General features: G+C 32.8%; 1 protein-coding gene across 7 annotated transcripts; it reads right to left on the bottom strand.

Annotated features, from left to right (window-relative positions):
* Nucleotides 1-1,154: 1,154 nt before the first annotated feature.
* LOC122195949 (uncharacterized) lies at nt 1,155-2,965 on the bottom strand. Of its 7 annotated transcripts, XR_006187078.2 has the most exons (5): nt 2,758-2,965; nt 2,446-2,492; nt 2,195-2,370; nt 1,553-1,630; nt 1,155-1,450 (listed from the first exon to the last, which is right to left on the bottom strand). XR_006187078.2 is itself a non-coding variant. In XM_042898212.2 (3 exons), exons 1-3 carry the CDS (start codon nt 2,927-2,929, stop codon nt 1,395-1,397), a joined length of 306 nt encoding a protein of 101 aa, XP_042754146.1. In that variant the 5' UTR covers nt 2,930-2,965; the 3' UTR covers nt 1,155-1,394. The 7 variants fall into 7 exon arrangements, 1 of the variants encoding a protein (XP_042754146.1); XR_006187075.2 differs by having other exon boundaries at nt 2,446-2,965; XR_006187076.2 differs by having other exon boundaries at nt 2,195-2,492.
* Between the last annotated feature and the right edge of the window lie 12,827 nt (nt 2,966-15,792).

The following is a 15,792-nucleotide window of genomic DNA, read 5'->3' as shown; positions in this document are numbered from 1 at the left end:
CTTGATTTGTTATGCTTTTGGTCCCTTTTTGGGTTGATTGATGATCGAGTTAAGACGTTTGAAGGACTTATTCCTTTAGATCTGAGCTTATTAGGAGTCCCTTAAGCATAAAGGTGCCAACTTTATGGGGTAATGGGTCTCATGCACGCATTAAGTCATCAATTAAGTCCTTTTTAAGCTTAAGAGCTTTATTTATCCATGCATGAACATAAAGTTAGCAACTTTACGTGATAATCCGACTTAGGGAAGTTTGATTTACATTTTGGAGCAATGTCTTAATCGATTAAGGGTAAAAATTGAGTTTTGGATTAATGAGTGAGTACGTTGGGTGTACAAGCAGGTATGCTTAGCGTACAACCCCTCAAGCGAGTACGCTACACGTATGTGATGAGTACGCCCCACGTACTCAGTCTGATGGGCTTCATGTTTTGAGCTTCGCGTTTGGGCCATTATTTTGGGCTTAAAAGCTCGGGGTTTTATTAAGTCACCTGAATGCAAGTGTTTTGGACTAGGAAAATTGGTGTGCCTTGCGGTAAGGCCCATGTAAGGTTTTGGCCCCAATTTGGAAAGTTGGGCCATGTATGGGCCTTGGATGATTACTTGGTTTTGGGCCTTAGTCTTGGACCAAACTAGGTAAGGGTTAAAATGGTCTTTTACCCTAAGTATGGATTGATAGTCATAGATTGGAATCCAAATGTTAGTTGGGTATTATTTGATATTCATAGGTCAGGGATTTTTCGGATCAGTAGCCAGGGATTATCAGTGTGAGGTGAGTTTCCTCACTGTGTTTAGCAGGTCGAAGGCACCAATGTTGGCCCATGATTATGCTATGTAAGGAGCTAGATGTACGCTTGACTATTGCTTGTGTTATGTATTTTGTATATCTACCAAGTGGGGCACGATAACCATTTGTATGCTATGTATCTTTGTGATTATTGCATGTGTATGTGTTTATTTGATATATGTTATATGTATGTTGGGGCCCCAATTTGTATACCGAACGGGGATCGATGCTGGGCGGGGCCTAGTATGTGTTTATTATGTCTGGTATGTGGTATTTTGGGGATTGATACATTTGTTTATCTGGATTTGTATGACAATGTTTTAGAATACTGGTTTTATTAATTTAAAAATGAAATTTTTGTGTCTAATTTTTGGGACTTCTCAACCAAGATGGAAATGGACGACTATTTCGCATTCATGTGAATCTGAACATAGGATATTAACCTATCATAACATTTAGACTGACACAAAAATGATGCATAACAATACTATGGTGTTGGCATTTGAGAGACTTGTCATAGCTATTTGACTTTGATAATGCATTCAACCGATCATCTTTATTAAAAAAAATCATGCAGATAACAAACACTTGCAACAATCCATTGGTTTCATCAGCGGTAAACTAATCTTAGCCAATTCCAACTAATTCCAGTACTCAGAAGTAGACCTGCAAAATAATTTTTTATAAGACTCAAAATTATTTACCTTTTTTCAACAATATATAAGCAAACCTTGAAATAAAGAGATAAATTCAAGATTATAAGCAAACCTGGTAATCCACCAACAGTTTCAGAGCAGTCACATGAAAGAAATATGTGTCTTGAGTAACCATGCCAGTTCCTAAAGCCTACATAACGTAATTAGCCCCTTTTTAACTAATTTCTTCTTGTTAAAATATAATCATATCAGATTTCTTTTCTGATATCTCCTTATTTGCCTCATGATTCAAAATGCTTGAAATAAAAAAAGATTAATAAAGAACTTGAAAAACTAACTAACTTCATGAGAATACCCGAAAAAATGAATTTTATTTTTATGAGGTTGTCTTTTGAGTTACAATGGTGTATCATATGGAGACAAATGAGAGAGATGAGGCATTAAGGGTGACAGACGGGTTATGGTTGAAGGAGGCAAAGAAGTTGTAAATGGTAATGAATGAGGAGGGTATATATATATATATATATATATATATATATATATATATATATATATATATATGTGTGTGTGTGTGTGTGTATGATTTTACATACCTACAGGATGGTGAGAAAGTGACAGAGACGGACTGGTGGTGGCGGTGGTATAATAGTTATTCAACTTTTAGATCTATGGTAATGAAATGGAGATGCAGAGTAGGATGACTATTATAGGAAAGAAGACAAAGGGGAAGACGATTGTACTGAAATGAACTTACATGCCTTTGATTCTCAAGTTGGGTATTAAGAAGATGACCTGGTGGTGGAAACCACCTACAATAAAATCCCTAGAAACTTTGGAATCACCATTAATGAATGGCGATCTCCCTTTATTTTTTCGGTCAATACCCTTTTCAAAATCCCAAACTCATATCTGATCATCACATCAATCCACCTACACTTTTTTAGGTTTAATAAAAAATCATAACAAAACAAAACCCTAAATCACAATATACTAAAGAAAATGTACCTGTCTTTGATGGATCTACCTTCAAATATTCCAAAAAGCAACATCGGCTATAAGGAAGATAAAAAAAACAGAGTTGGATTCGTTGGATTTGTGTTAGATGTAGGTTTTGTGGAGAGAAAATATGATAAGAATACGTGAGAGAGAGAGAGAAGGAGGGAGAGAGAGAGAGAGAGAAACGAATGCAAATGACGGGTTAGAGGGAGTGTGCGGGAATATGCGAGATTTTCAAAAAAAAATGGTTTGTGCTTGTGTATTAACTCCAAAAACATGGTGGTGGTGATTTGGTTCTTGGAAGCACAAAAAGATGCAAACCTGATTTGGCTTTTTTTTCCGGCAGCAACAAGCGATGTTGAGGGAAGTGGTGAATGATCTGATGGTGGTGGTGAACGATTTCTTGGGTACGCTTGTGATCAAAATGAGAGGGGGTTCTGTATAAAGTGTATTTAGTGTTGACCGATTCAATCGGTTGAAGATAAGGTGACATATTCAACTTTGACCAGTTCGTTTGGCATTTGTTTAGTTTGAGATGAGATATATAGGGATAAGAGTGAGATATAATAGGGCTGAATCAAATGTATGAGATATTTAAAGATATTTGTGCATTGAATAATTATAATTGATGCTTCAACATTTGTACTACTTTCCTAAAATAGATAAATGCATTTTAAGGTGTATATATATATATATATATATATATATATATATATATATATATATATATATATATATATATATATGTATGTATGTATGTATGTATGTATGTATGTATGTATTTTCCTAACTTTATCTATTAACTCCAAAGCGAATTTATGCTCATTTGTGGTGTAGTGAGTTTTGTCTTGCATTAAGATTTTCATGTCATTAGCTTTTTGTTTTCTAAACTCTTTTTCTATAGAGAAATCTAAAAATTTGTCTAATCATGCATTTGGACCCTTGATCTCTGTTCCCATCACTTTCAACTCATTCGAATCTTTAGATTTACGTTTCTCTTTGTGTTTTACTCCATCCCTTCCCATCTGGGTAGGAAGGTGCTGTAATCTGAATGGTATCATCATCGTTGAGGTTGATTCCAACATGAGCATTTGATGTTGTGTAGTCGGATTTATATGTTTTTACGGTTTTAAACCACCACTGGCATGTTGTTTGAATGTTTTTACTTATTTTCATTTTTTGTTATCTTTGATAGCATTTCAAAATTCAATAAATGTTAATGACTTCTTGTTTTCTTTCAACACACACTTAGTGTTGTCTTGAAAATAATGTCATCATTTTTTCTGCTTTGTCATTGACATTTCATGTTGTTATACAATTCATTATACAATATGACTTTCTTGTTTGTCTTCCCCCATTTGGAGTACACTTGGTCGTTCGTATGATATTCTTTTTGCTTTATTTCTTTTGTGGAAACATTTAAGAACTCGCCTAAAAATGATCATGTTTTTTGTCGTTGCGCACTTTCACATCCTCAGATATACCGACCCATGCATGTGCCAATGTCATCATTTCTACTGGTTCTCAAGGTTTATTCGACGACTTCCCTTTTTCATTTAGGTATCTCATTTGGTTGAGTTTTTCGAGCGAATCGGGTTCAGATTTTGTTTCGACTTGATTTGATGAACAAATTTGTGTTAACTATGAAACACAAAATCAAAGGGATTAAATTCGTTTTCGATTAAAGTTTTGGTTTTGGTTGTGAATATGGTTATGTATAATATGGTTGTGGATGTTGTTGTGGATATGATTGTGGATAATATGGTAGCATACTACCATAATGGTAGACGAGTGATGAGTAGATTTATCGATCAAATGAAAATTTGGGGTGTTTCTTGTGGATGTTTTTTTGGTTGTTTTGAGTGTTTGAAGAAGACATAGTTTTGAATTCTAGAGATATGGAATTAGTATTGTAGAGAGATAGAAAAAGTATTTTTAAGTGTGGTAAAGTTAGATGGTTGAAGGTATTATTTACAATGTAAAAAAAGGGTCATAAAGGTTTAAAGATGAGAGGGTGAAAGGAAGAGAGAGAATGTGTGGAATGGGGAAGCCGAGCTCAGCCTAGGCTGCACACCTGCAATGGTGTGGGTCGCAGTCTTCGTGGCATACCACAGTTGATACCATGCCCACTCCTAAGAGTCTAAATACCAATGTAACACCTACGATGTAAGTTCCCTATAATTAGACTGTATGAATCACTTTGTAGTTGTGATAACTTGAAAAACATACAAAATTAGATATTTTACGGAATAGGTTCAAAGTTTTAAGAAATATAGCTATCATCATAAAGCAGTCAAACAAGTAACTTAATCGGTTAAATAATAGCACTTAAGTCATAGTAAGTTGTTTTGAAGTTATTTCGTTATGCAAATCATTTTCCAGAGATTGTGCACAAGATAATTACGAAGAGTTTCACAAATAGTTCTCCAAAATTTGTTATAAAACAACGAATATTATATAATGGAAACTATTCCTTATATGTTCATGAAACGTCATATCACGTTTTATAAAATACATGATATTGTGATAAACATGATAAAATGGGATTACTGGTCTCCTATCTTGGTCACTTTTGGGATTAACCTTACCATTAGATTTTTTTTAGTAATAATATATATTAGTTATCATCATACAATGGGTGAGATGGCAAACGGGCAACAAGTCGTGCCGCTAAGCCTTTTTTGTACGGTAAAATTAATTCTTTTGAAGACTACATCCACAGATTTAGGAGATATAACATTGTTATGCATGACCCGTTATACTGTATTAAGAAGCTCCACTACATCCGGCACGAGGAAACCAAACGTATCAAATGCAAATGGTATGAGCACATGTTGATTTTCCATACATGATTTCTCATGTTTGGTAACTTTGCATGTAACAACTTTTAAAGCAGTCCGTCCGGCCATGAATTCCCCAGCCTTAAAGCCCACAAGAATGGATACCTCTATAAGGTCCACACATGTATGTTTCCCTCCCACCCATCCAAAAATCAGAACGTCGGTCAGTCTAAGGGTTGGCCTCCATTCTGATGGGTTAGTTAAGAAATTCACAGTGAACTGAATGCTCTCAAAAAGAGTCCAAACATGTCTTGCGACACACCAGACATATATTGTCAGCTGAGAATATTGGGATCATGAGTCGATATTTGAGGATAGTAGGATACTCCACAGGAGACATATGTTGGCCAAGCCAATCTATATGTATAGCTAGAAGAAAATCTTGAGCATGTGGTGCACGTAAGCACTGGAAAATCGTTTTCTGCTGAGCCGTCATGTCAATATGCACTTCCATATCTTCGACAATTTTACGAAAAATGGCACTCGTCAATGTATTATGGAATGTAGGGGTGTCTTTAGTAGTATAACTGCTAAGGTCAATATCCGAAAGCTTGTTAGGAAGAGAAGCCAAAACACAATCATAATCAGAATTCATACCATATATGTCGCTATCCCGTAACATGTGGTCTTGCAATACCCAAGAGTGGACCCTTGAGATAACAAAAGCATATGAGTTAGCATCTACTGCCGAGTATAAACTCAAACCACCAAATCTAATAGGTAAAGAATCAATTCGCCACTGTATGTCGCCAAAGGGTCACCACAAACCACAATGTCCTTAATCGGCCGTGCAACCCATTGTTAAAGAATAATGCTACCTCCAATGACAAATAAAGTTATATAAAAAAAAAGATAAATTTTTTTCATAATTTTATGTATAACATTGACAGTATAAGAAACCAAAATAATGATATTAATAAATTCAACAAATGGAATACATGAGTCCGGCCTTCCACCAAAGAAACTCACACGCTATTTGGTCTAAATGGACCATTCTATTCATTCCCATTACCAAATTATATAGCCAAGCCAATAGACCCCATATGCCCCACACCCCCAACCCCCTATAAATATGAGTATATGACATTACCCCTCTCGCCTTTCTCCCAACCACCATCAACACTCTCTATATATAACAGCATATACACATACATGGTTACACACACATACACACACACACACATATATATATATATATATATATATATATATATATATATATATATATATATATATATATATATATATATATATATATATATATATATATATATATATATATATATATATATATATATATATATATGAATGTGTATACAGGGAAACATGTATACTCTCATAAGAGAGTGTGAATGACAATGTGAGAGTAGATATAGAAGCCGAGTGTCATGTGATCAAATAGCAGGAAATAATCTGTAAAGCTCAGGAGGGATAGCGCCTACGTATGAGTATATCGTGTGTGCTTACATATACGAATAATATCAACGGAAGACGCTATCTATCTTGAGTCTCACGGATTTTTTCTACTCCATCTTTGTGATAACGTTGGTGATGACAAATTATATCAAATTATCATATCTTAGTATCTCCTGTTGCTTCTATGTTCAAATTCTTATATTTTTTATTTTAGTATAATCTCTCTCTCTCTCTCTCTCTCTCTCTCTCTCTCTCTCTCTCTCTCTCTCTCTCTCTCTCTCTCTCTCTCTCTCTCTCTCTCTTAATTTTTTGGAGTTTTTAACTTTTAATTTTTAATTAGTTTTACACATTAATTTAAAGTTAACAGCTGCTTCTCCTTCTGTATAGATGAAAAATACAAGTTCCGGTTACCAACTAATGTTTCCATACATGCTAGTCTTAATTATATAAAACTGTAAAAACATGATTTAGACTTATTTATTTTATTAAAATTTTCTCATAATATTTTTGCAGATCACGTTGTTCAAATCTACTTGGTGAATAATGAATAATGATACGAATTAATTATTGAAACTTTTTTCATATATAAACGAAGGACACAATTTTCTTCTCGTCGGTGGTTTTCTGTATTTTATTAATAAGCGATAGATATATAATAATGGCCACGGTTATAATTATGCATGTTCGGGTTGCAGGTCGTCTTTAATGAATTGTGGATGTGGACTCCTTTCACAACTTCGTTTGGATCACGTCTTCTTTAGTACTGTATTTTTTATTCCCTCTACATCTCAATCGAAATTATTTTAGTTTTGTCATAATGTGTATACACTACAATTAAATGACGTGTATTTATAGACTAAGACAATGAGACTTTATTTTTGATCAAAATGGGACCATCATATATATAACATTAATCTCTTTCTCATGTTAATTAGCTTAGAGTTAATCACGTTTAATTTATAATAATCGTTATCCAATTGTCTTTCTTTTGTTATCGGATGTTTTTGAGCATATTCTTGAGGTGTACGAAAGATAATCTATTAATCGATAATTAGTACGGAAATTATAAACTTGATTTTAGATGTTGATAAGATCAATCTTTTTTTTTTACATTATTTATGGTACATAGGATTGCATATGAAAATGCAAAATCTTTACTATTATATAAAGTATTTTAGATATTTTTAAAATTTAAGAGGTACCACAATGTATACCAATTACATTATGCACAATCAATTTATGATTATAATTCAATACACATATTTTCATTTTAGGTATATTGTATTAAAAATCCAATTTTCTTTTTAATTTTAAGTAATATCTTAGACTTAGATGAAATCCAAATAATGATTGTTTAATACATTATCATTTTATATAGATAAATAAACCGTAAACTTTTGTTTTTACCTAAAATATCAAAATATAGATACAATAAATAGACCTGGCAATAGGGCGGGTTTGGAGCGAATCGACCTTGATCTAAACACTTTTAACAAATTTCAAAATCCAATCTAAACCCGCTCCGTAACCCACAGGGTTTTGAATAATCAAACTCATACCCTTATCTACCGAATCAACAGATATCCAAACCCGCTCCATAACTCGTAGGTTTTTTTAATAATAAAACACATATTACTTAAATCATAAAATCTCATTTATTAAATAAAACCAAGTTTTGATTTAGAAAACAAATTATGTACTCGAGGACTTTCTATTAGAATTAAAATCATTATTTTAGTTACTTCCGATTGGTTTTTGACCGTCGATTGCATTGATAGAGAATAGAAATTACAAACTTTCTTCCGGTTGAATGAATAACCTTATTGATTTATAAATAAAATTGGTGATTACATGATGAAATATAAATGAAATGAAATCATGAATCTTGGGAGAAGAGTAGAAGACTGGAAGTCTAGAAGTTGAGTCCTTGACTCCTATGTAAAAATAATTTAGTCTTTGGCCTTTTCTCTTTGGATTTCTTATTGGAATTTAATGTAAACTTTAGGCAATATAAAATATAAATTTATATTTCTAAAATTTATATGGGGCGGGTTATAAACAGAGCGAATCGGTGCTGATCTATACCCGACCCTTTTAATAAAAGGGTTAACGGGTACGGGTCGTTAACGGGTAAACGGATCAAAAACTATGCTCCAAACCCATTTAATTGTTAACGGTTTGGATCGGATCATGGTCAAAACCCGCTCCATTGTCAGGCCTAACAATAAATAGAGATGTAACTAAATTAATAAAAATTGATATCTAAAATCCCACCGTGATTTATTTGGTTTTAAAAAAACCAAATGTTTAAGTTTGGTTTAATTTCTTTATATATATAAACCAAGATAAATCAAGAGGAAACCTCATTTACAACTTCAATTCATTAAAAAAATGTATAAATTCATTTTACTGTTATTTAATTTTGTTAAATCTTAAAATATTTTTTTGGAAACGGTAAACGAATTAAGTGGAAGCCTACTCGTAATATTTCAACGAGCACCTCAGATTCGAGCTCATTGGCAGGGCAAACTCAGCCACCATAGGAATTTTCAAGAAAAAATTCTCCATATATGGCACCGCAAGAGATAGTTTAAAGAAATCATTTGTTTGTTTTTTGTTAATATTTTCGTAACAAGGTCACTTTACGAAATTATATTTTATTATTTTTTTTTTACAAAAAACGTATTTCTTTATAACAAAAAACATATTTAATGTATTAAACCAAAAACACTCTTGTTGAAAGAAACTCAATCTTCAAATTGTCGAAATGAAAACTAATCGTCGCCTCTGCATTTCAAATTGCGATGAAAATCAACAAATATTAGAGAGAAACAAATTCAAATGTAGGTATTTATCTTTCAGAACCAGTATTTTTACATGACCAATTTTTTGTTGCATTGTCTAGAGGGATCTCACATGACAATATAAAAATATTAGTGAAAGCTAACAAAATATTCAAAGGTGATGAAGTCCATACATCACATAAGGTGTAAAAGAAGTGTTTGTGATTTATATGGTATAATATGTCATGTGTTATTACATTGAAAGGTTTCCAAAACAAATTATCCGCTGACTTTTATATGCCAAAAGAAAATTATCTCTGTCGTCGTTTTGCGCGGGTACACGCCTAGTAAAGTTAAATGTTTATTTGTACGTTTTTATCATATATGACTGTTAAGAAACAAAACTCAGTGGTACTCAAGTACGAACCATAAGAAACAAGATCAGACCTGTAACTTTGAGACCCAAATCTCTGCCATATTATTCCATCGATGGTGAATTACATAGCCCTAATATTACAACTGAAAAATTCTAGAAAACTGAAGACTAATTTCTCCAAAATAGACGGAATACTAAATCAAACTAGTTGTTGTTTCGTAGTAAACAGGAATACTTATTCAAATGAGGAGCCGAGATAATTGAGGAAAATCACATTTAAGGTAGAAACCTTTATAACAAAGATTTTTCTCGAAGGCATGGAAAAATTGCTAAAAATCATCTTATCAATGAGAGATTGTATGTAATTTTTATTATTTGTCTTGTTATTTATTTTAGCAAAATGAAATTAGTTTCAATTCACCCTTGTAATGTTTTATATTAATAAAATGTTATTTGCAAGTGATGTCGAGCTTGGGTTGATGCATCAGGTTTTATACTCATGTGGGTTGTGAGGTTGAGAGTTCTATTCCCTTAAACTACCTCTTATGGTGTTACATATTAGAAAATTTTCCCTAGAAATCTCTATGGGGGCTGGGTTTATCATGTAGAGGAGTACAAACCCGGGGTGCTCATTGAAATATTACGAGTAGGCTTCCATTTAATTCTTTTGCCGTTTCCAAAAAAAAAATAATGAAATGTTATTTGGATTTAATATGTAATGTTTTTTAAATGTGTATATATTTAATTAGTTTTTTTTATTATTAATTTCAGGTATTTATTGAAAAATAGATATAGTAAATATGGGGAGAAAGAGATGATACTTTTTATAATAAATGTTTGCTTTATTATTAAATTTGAAATTGTTATGGAGACTATTTAATATTGTTGATGGTCGGATTTTATAAGTAAAGATTTTTTTATCTAAGACTATTTTCTGATTTTTTTAAAAATACTTATGTTGGAAATAATGTGAAAAATGTTGGAGTCCAACAAAGTCGGAACCAAAAAGGGCATGGAACAGTTAAGTTCGTAAACTTCCTCATTGTTGGATAAGGAGAAATGGTTATGTGAAGAAATCAATAAAAGATCGCTTAAACGAAACCTTAAAAAATAGAGTTAATGTTATGGAATTAGGCCAGTAGGCTATGAAGCTGTTATAAAGACACCTAAAATGTTATTTTGTGTATAACACGATGAGATTGATTGAGATAATATTGTATGGCAACAAGTACTGAGGCAACTCCTTACTAGGGGATCGAGATGCGACTTGAAGAAACGTTATTCAGAGCTGTTTTGTTTGTGCATGATTATGGGAGGTAATTGTAACACCCGCAATTTTAGACTAGACGTTTAGAGTATAATAATAATAATTATACATTTTAACGAACAATTAAATCCTTGATTAGGCAATTATTCTTCAAATGTGTTTGAGCCAATAAATAATTATCGTATACACATGAAGTGGACAAATATTAAGATTATATAATATTCGTAGAAAACCTTAATATAAAATTTATCATTAAGCGATAAAATAATATTAAAAATAAAATGTTATTTAGGATAAATAATCTTAATGAAAGTTTTTGTAGTCGTTATGATGATCTTGTGGATATAAAGGACGCCCAAATCAGACTTCGTATGAGAAAGTTATGATTTATCTAAGTTTCACGTGCAAACTGATATGACAATGTAATATAAAGAACGTCAAAATCTGACTTCGTATAAAGAAGTTGTGATTTTTCAAAATTTTGAGTGCGACATAGTACAATAGTGTGCGACACAGAAATCAAAATAAAACTCAGTTGATTGTTAGACAAAAACATCTAAATAAAAGTTATAGTACTCTTCACTATTAAGACGACGATATAAATAGCGTTGAATACAAAGTTCGTATGAAGAAGTTGTGAATTTCGCAACGTTATTTACAGTCTAAGCATTATCGGACCGTAAAACAAAAAATAAATTAAAAATTATCTAACAAAGTCTAAATGAAAGTTGTAGTACTCGTTGATAGCTATGCGTTGATAAAAAAATCATTGAAAATGGAGTCCGTATACAAATAGAAAAATATTAAATTCAGGCCAACTTGAGGCTGACACGTGACACCACCAGAGGGCGACATGTGTCATCATCTTAAACAACCCTTCCTCCCCACGAAATACACCTGATTTGCAACATGTGGAAGGGCGCGACGCGCCCCTCCTAATTTTCTTAATATAGTGGTGATTTCGTGCTCATTTGTTTTGGATTATAGTGTATAAACTCATAACTAAATTTGTATAAACTTGTAAATGGAAGCAAAGTCCTTTTTAGGTTGCCCTCTTAACAAGAAATAGCTAGAAATAATATTAGGAGAGAGAGAGAGAGAGAGAGAGAGAGAGAGAGAGAAATGATTTGTTGATATATTATGTGATTAATATATTAATTAGAAATACATAATTGATCTATTAATTTGTTTTGTGGTCAATAAATTAATATGAGATCAATAGTTAAATAATTGATCTATTAATTTATATGATTAATAAATTAATAAGAAATCAATTAGAATTAATTAATTATTAGTTGGAATTAATCAAAAATTATTTTGGGATTAATTGGAATTAATTAAAGGTGCAAGCGGTGAATTATAATTGTTCAATATTTGAACAAAAGAGGTGATTCTAGAACCATCCAATGATGGATGGTTTGGGGAGTTCTTCTAGGGTTTCCATAAGCCTCTTAGATGCTAATATAGATATGATTTGAATTGGGATTAAATCCATTATTTAATTAATTCAAATCTAGTTTACCTGCAAGTTACCTAAATTATAAATATGACCAATTGGGTATCAATTTTCATTCATACCTTTACCTAAAATCTTAGGAACAAAATTTATATCCCCATCCTCACTCTCCTTTTCATTCTATGGTTTCTAGGGTTTTGGTTGTGAGCCATCAGATGCATCACTTTTGACGCTTGCTTTCTGAAGACAGACAAGGAAAGGAATAAGATTTATTTGCTATAATAAATCTAAAGGTGTGTAACCCTAATTCTTGTATTATATTTGGATTATATTAGGGTTCATCTAAAATTTTGTTGTTCATAGTATGTTGCATTCAAAGTGTATGACATAACTCCTTTAGGTTATATGTGTCCTTAAGTGTTAAGTGAAATTATGCAAGCACATAATTTTGTTACCAATAAAACTCATCAATGGTATCAGAGACTAGGTGTGTGTAACATTAATTTAACATTAGTTGAACTTGAACAAAACCGATTGGAGTTTGACAGAATCGTCATTTTGTCGCAGCTCCACAACGTAGGCAGTTCTCTACCACGTCGTGGAGATCTTCTGATCCGCGATTTTTCTTCTACCACGACGTGGGCAGCTCTCTGCAATGTCATGGGGAGCCTCTGTTTAGAGAATTTTTTCTTGCTTAATTCAAATTGATTAGGATAATTTGTTAGGTTAATATTATTTTAATTGTGTAAAATCTGAAAATTGAACCTAGTAATCTATAATCTTAATCTTGTATTTATGAATTATCCTTATTACTGTTTTAATAATATTTAATTATTTTATTAATTAAAAGACTAATATTAAAATAATATTAGTTTTAAATTGATTAATTAATTATATGATTAATTCATATAATTAATATTTAACCTTGTATTTTGAAAAGTTTTAAAATACACCTTATATATATATATATATATATATATATATATATATATATATATATATAATATATATATATATATATATATATATATATATTAAACGTTAATTACTATATGTATAAGATAAAGTCATTCGAATCGCTAGTAAACCTTACTCACGAAGCTATGCTATAAAGAAGGTATAAGGAAACAACTTATAAAATGATTGTTGAATGAGTGTTATTTTCACCCACCGCTCTTTTGTGTGGTAGATGGTCGTTAGTTGAATGGATTCAATAGGACATAATCAGATTAAAAGTATAATCTATAAAGTACTAGAACCTTCTTTTACAAATTTCACTATAGTTACTTTAGGAAAAATATGAAAAATATGTTAATCCATGAAAATAGACATCGTTTCTTATGAGTCATTAGTGGAGCGTGCATGGTTAACCAGCACACTAATCTGCGACTATAAAGTTTAAATGATGCTACAACTCGAAAATTATTGTTTTTGATGGAGCGTGTTTAACATCCCAAAAATCATGACAAAAAATTTTTGTTTTAAATTATTAAATAAACCATTGTTATTGAATGTTGAGATTACGCATTGAATTTCTGTTAGTAGATCCATAATCGTATCAAATCATCTCATCCAAAGTGTAAACCATAGTATCTCAAAACATCACACCCAAAAACATATGTCAAAATATCAGAGTAAAACACCCCAGGCTAAACATCGTGGTGTGTGCAATGTGGTCATCTCGAGCTCTTCCCCTTGCTACCAGAAGTACCTTAAACCAAAACTGAAAACTGTAAGTACGAAGTTTAGTGAGTCTCCCCAGACTACCACATACCATACATAATAACATATCATGGGCCTTGCCCGCTTCATCAGGCCCTGCCCAGCATCAGACAATGTCCGGCATCGGGCCCCGCCTAGCATTGAGCAAAGCTCGGTATAAATATAAACACATCAACAAATACACATAAATAATCACATAACATAATCATATAAACATTCCTCGGGCCCCGTCCGACATCGGAACGAAATCCGGAAGCATATAAACATTCCTCGGGCACTGCCCGACATCGGATCGGAATTCGTAAACATATAAACCTACATTGGGCACTGCCCGGCATCGGACCTTGGTCCGGACATACTAGCATACATATATAGGCCGACATTGGTGCCTTCGACCCGTTCATACATGAGGAAAATCACCTCAAATATCAAATGATAGCTAAAATGTCTCTGCCCGGGATCAGCTCTACTCGCTCCCTGAACCAAAACAATCCTTTTAGATACCATCTCATGCTCATAACCCCTTAGGGTTAATTATGGTCAAAGTCTTAGTCAAGTCAAAGTTAAAGTCAACGCTCCGGGTTGACTCAACTCGTCGAGTTATCCTCCAACTCGGCGAGTTGCTATACATCACAGAGTCGTGATTTCGTGTTCCAACTCGTTGAGTTCTTCCCTATTACAGAATCGGGATATTTCGAACCAACTCGTCGAGTTCCTCTATAAAATCGTTGAGTTCTTCAGTTTGTTAACCCATCTTAATGCATTAAGCCCTTATTCTTCAAACCCACACCCTATACTCTATATCTAAACTGGAAATGACCCTATGAGGGTAAAGTTTCCACCTTTACCCACTAATACTCTTCCTAAAAGGGGTTTAAGCTCAAACCTAACCCTAAAGGCCAAAGTCTTGATCTGAGGACAACCAAAACTACACAATAGATGAAATCATAGATATGGACTCTAGGGACTACATGATCACGTAAAGCCTTAAAATTTATCCATATGCATAGCCTAAAATCATAAAAGGACCAAAATGATGGTCTAGAGATTGCATGGGACTTCCACGGCCATAAAGTTGGCACCTTTATGCCATGGAAATCCTTCTAGACCTCATATCTAAAGTATAAACTCATTTGGGACGTCCAACTCCCAAGGATAATGAAACTTGGATCAAAACCACTCAAAGTAGCCCCAAAAGAAGATCTAAACAACCACAAGGAAAGGTTCAAACTTAATACCAGAAAAATATGGAGAATGAAGCTAGGATTCTGGATCTACAATTCTTCTTGTGTCCTCAAGCTTTTCCTTCTTCCAATGGCTTCAAAGCACCCACTAAAACACTTAGAATGGATCATAAATAATCACAATAGCATTAGGGTTTCTGGATTTAAGGTTTGGGACTCGGAGGCTAGAAATGAGGCCAATATGGAGGGTTTAAGATGCTTAAATAGGTTGCAAACCCTGAAAATTAGGGTTTCACCTCTGCCAACCTACTC

This window comes from Lactuca sativa, chromosome 9 (genome assembly GCF_002870075.4).
Source record: "Lactuca sativa cultivar Salinas chromosome 9, Lsat_Salinas_v11, whole genome shotgun sequence".
Taxonomy (NCBI): Eukaryota; Viridiplantae; Streptophyta; class Magnoliopsida; order Asterales; family Asteraceae; genus Lactuca; species Lactuca sativa.
The sequence above is the reverse complement of the archived record's forward strand: the minus strand, read 5'-3'. Positions and strand labels throughout refer to the sequence as shown.

Coding starts and splice junctions, on each gene's coding strand:
- LOC122195949 (XM_042898212.2), bottom strand. CDS start 2,929: ATGTCACCTTATCTTCAACCGATTGAATCGGTCAACACTAAATACACT. Junction 1,631..2,757: donor GGAAAAAAAAGCCAAATCAG/GTTTGCATCTTT, acceptor TACGTTATGTAG/GCTTTAGGAACTGGCATGGT. Junction 1,451..1,552: donor AACTGTTGGTGGATTACCAG/GTTTGCTTATAA, acceptor ATTATTTTGCAG/GTCTACTTCTGAGTACTGGA.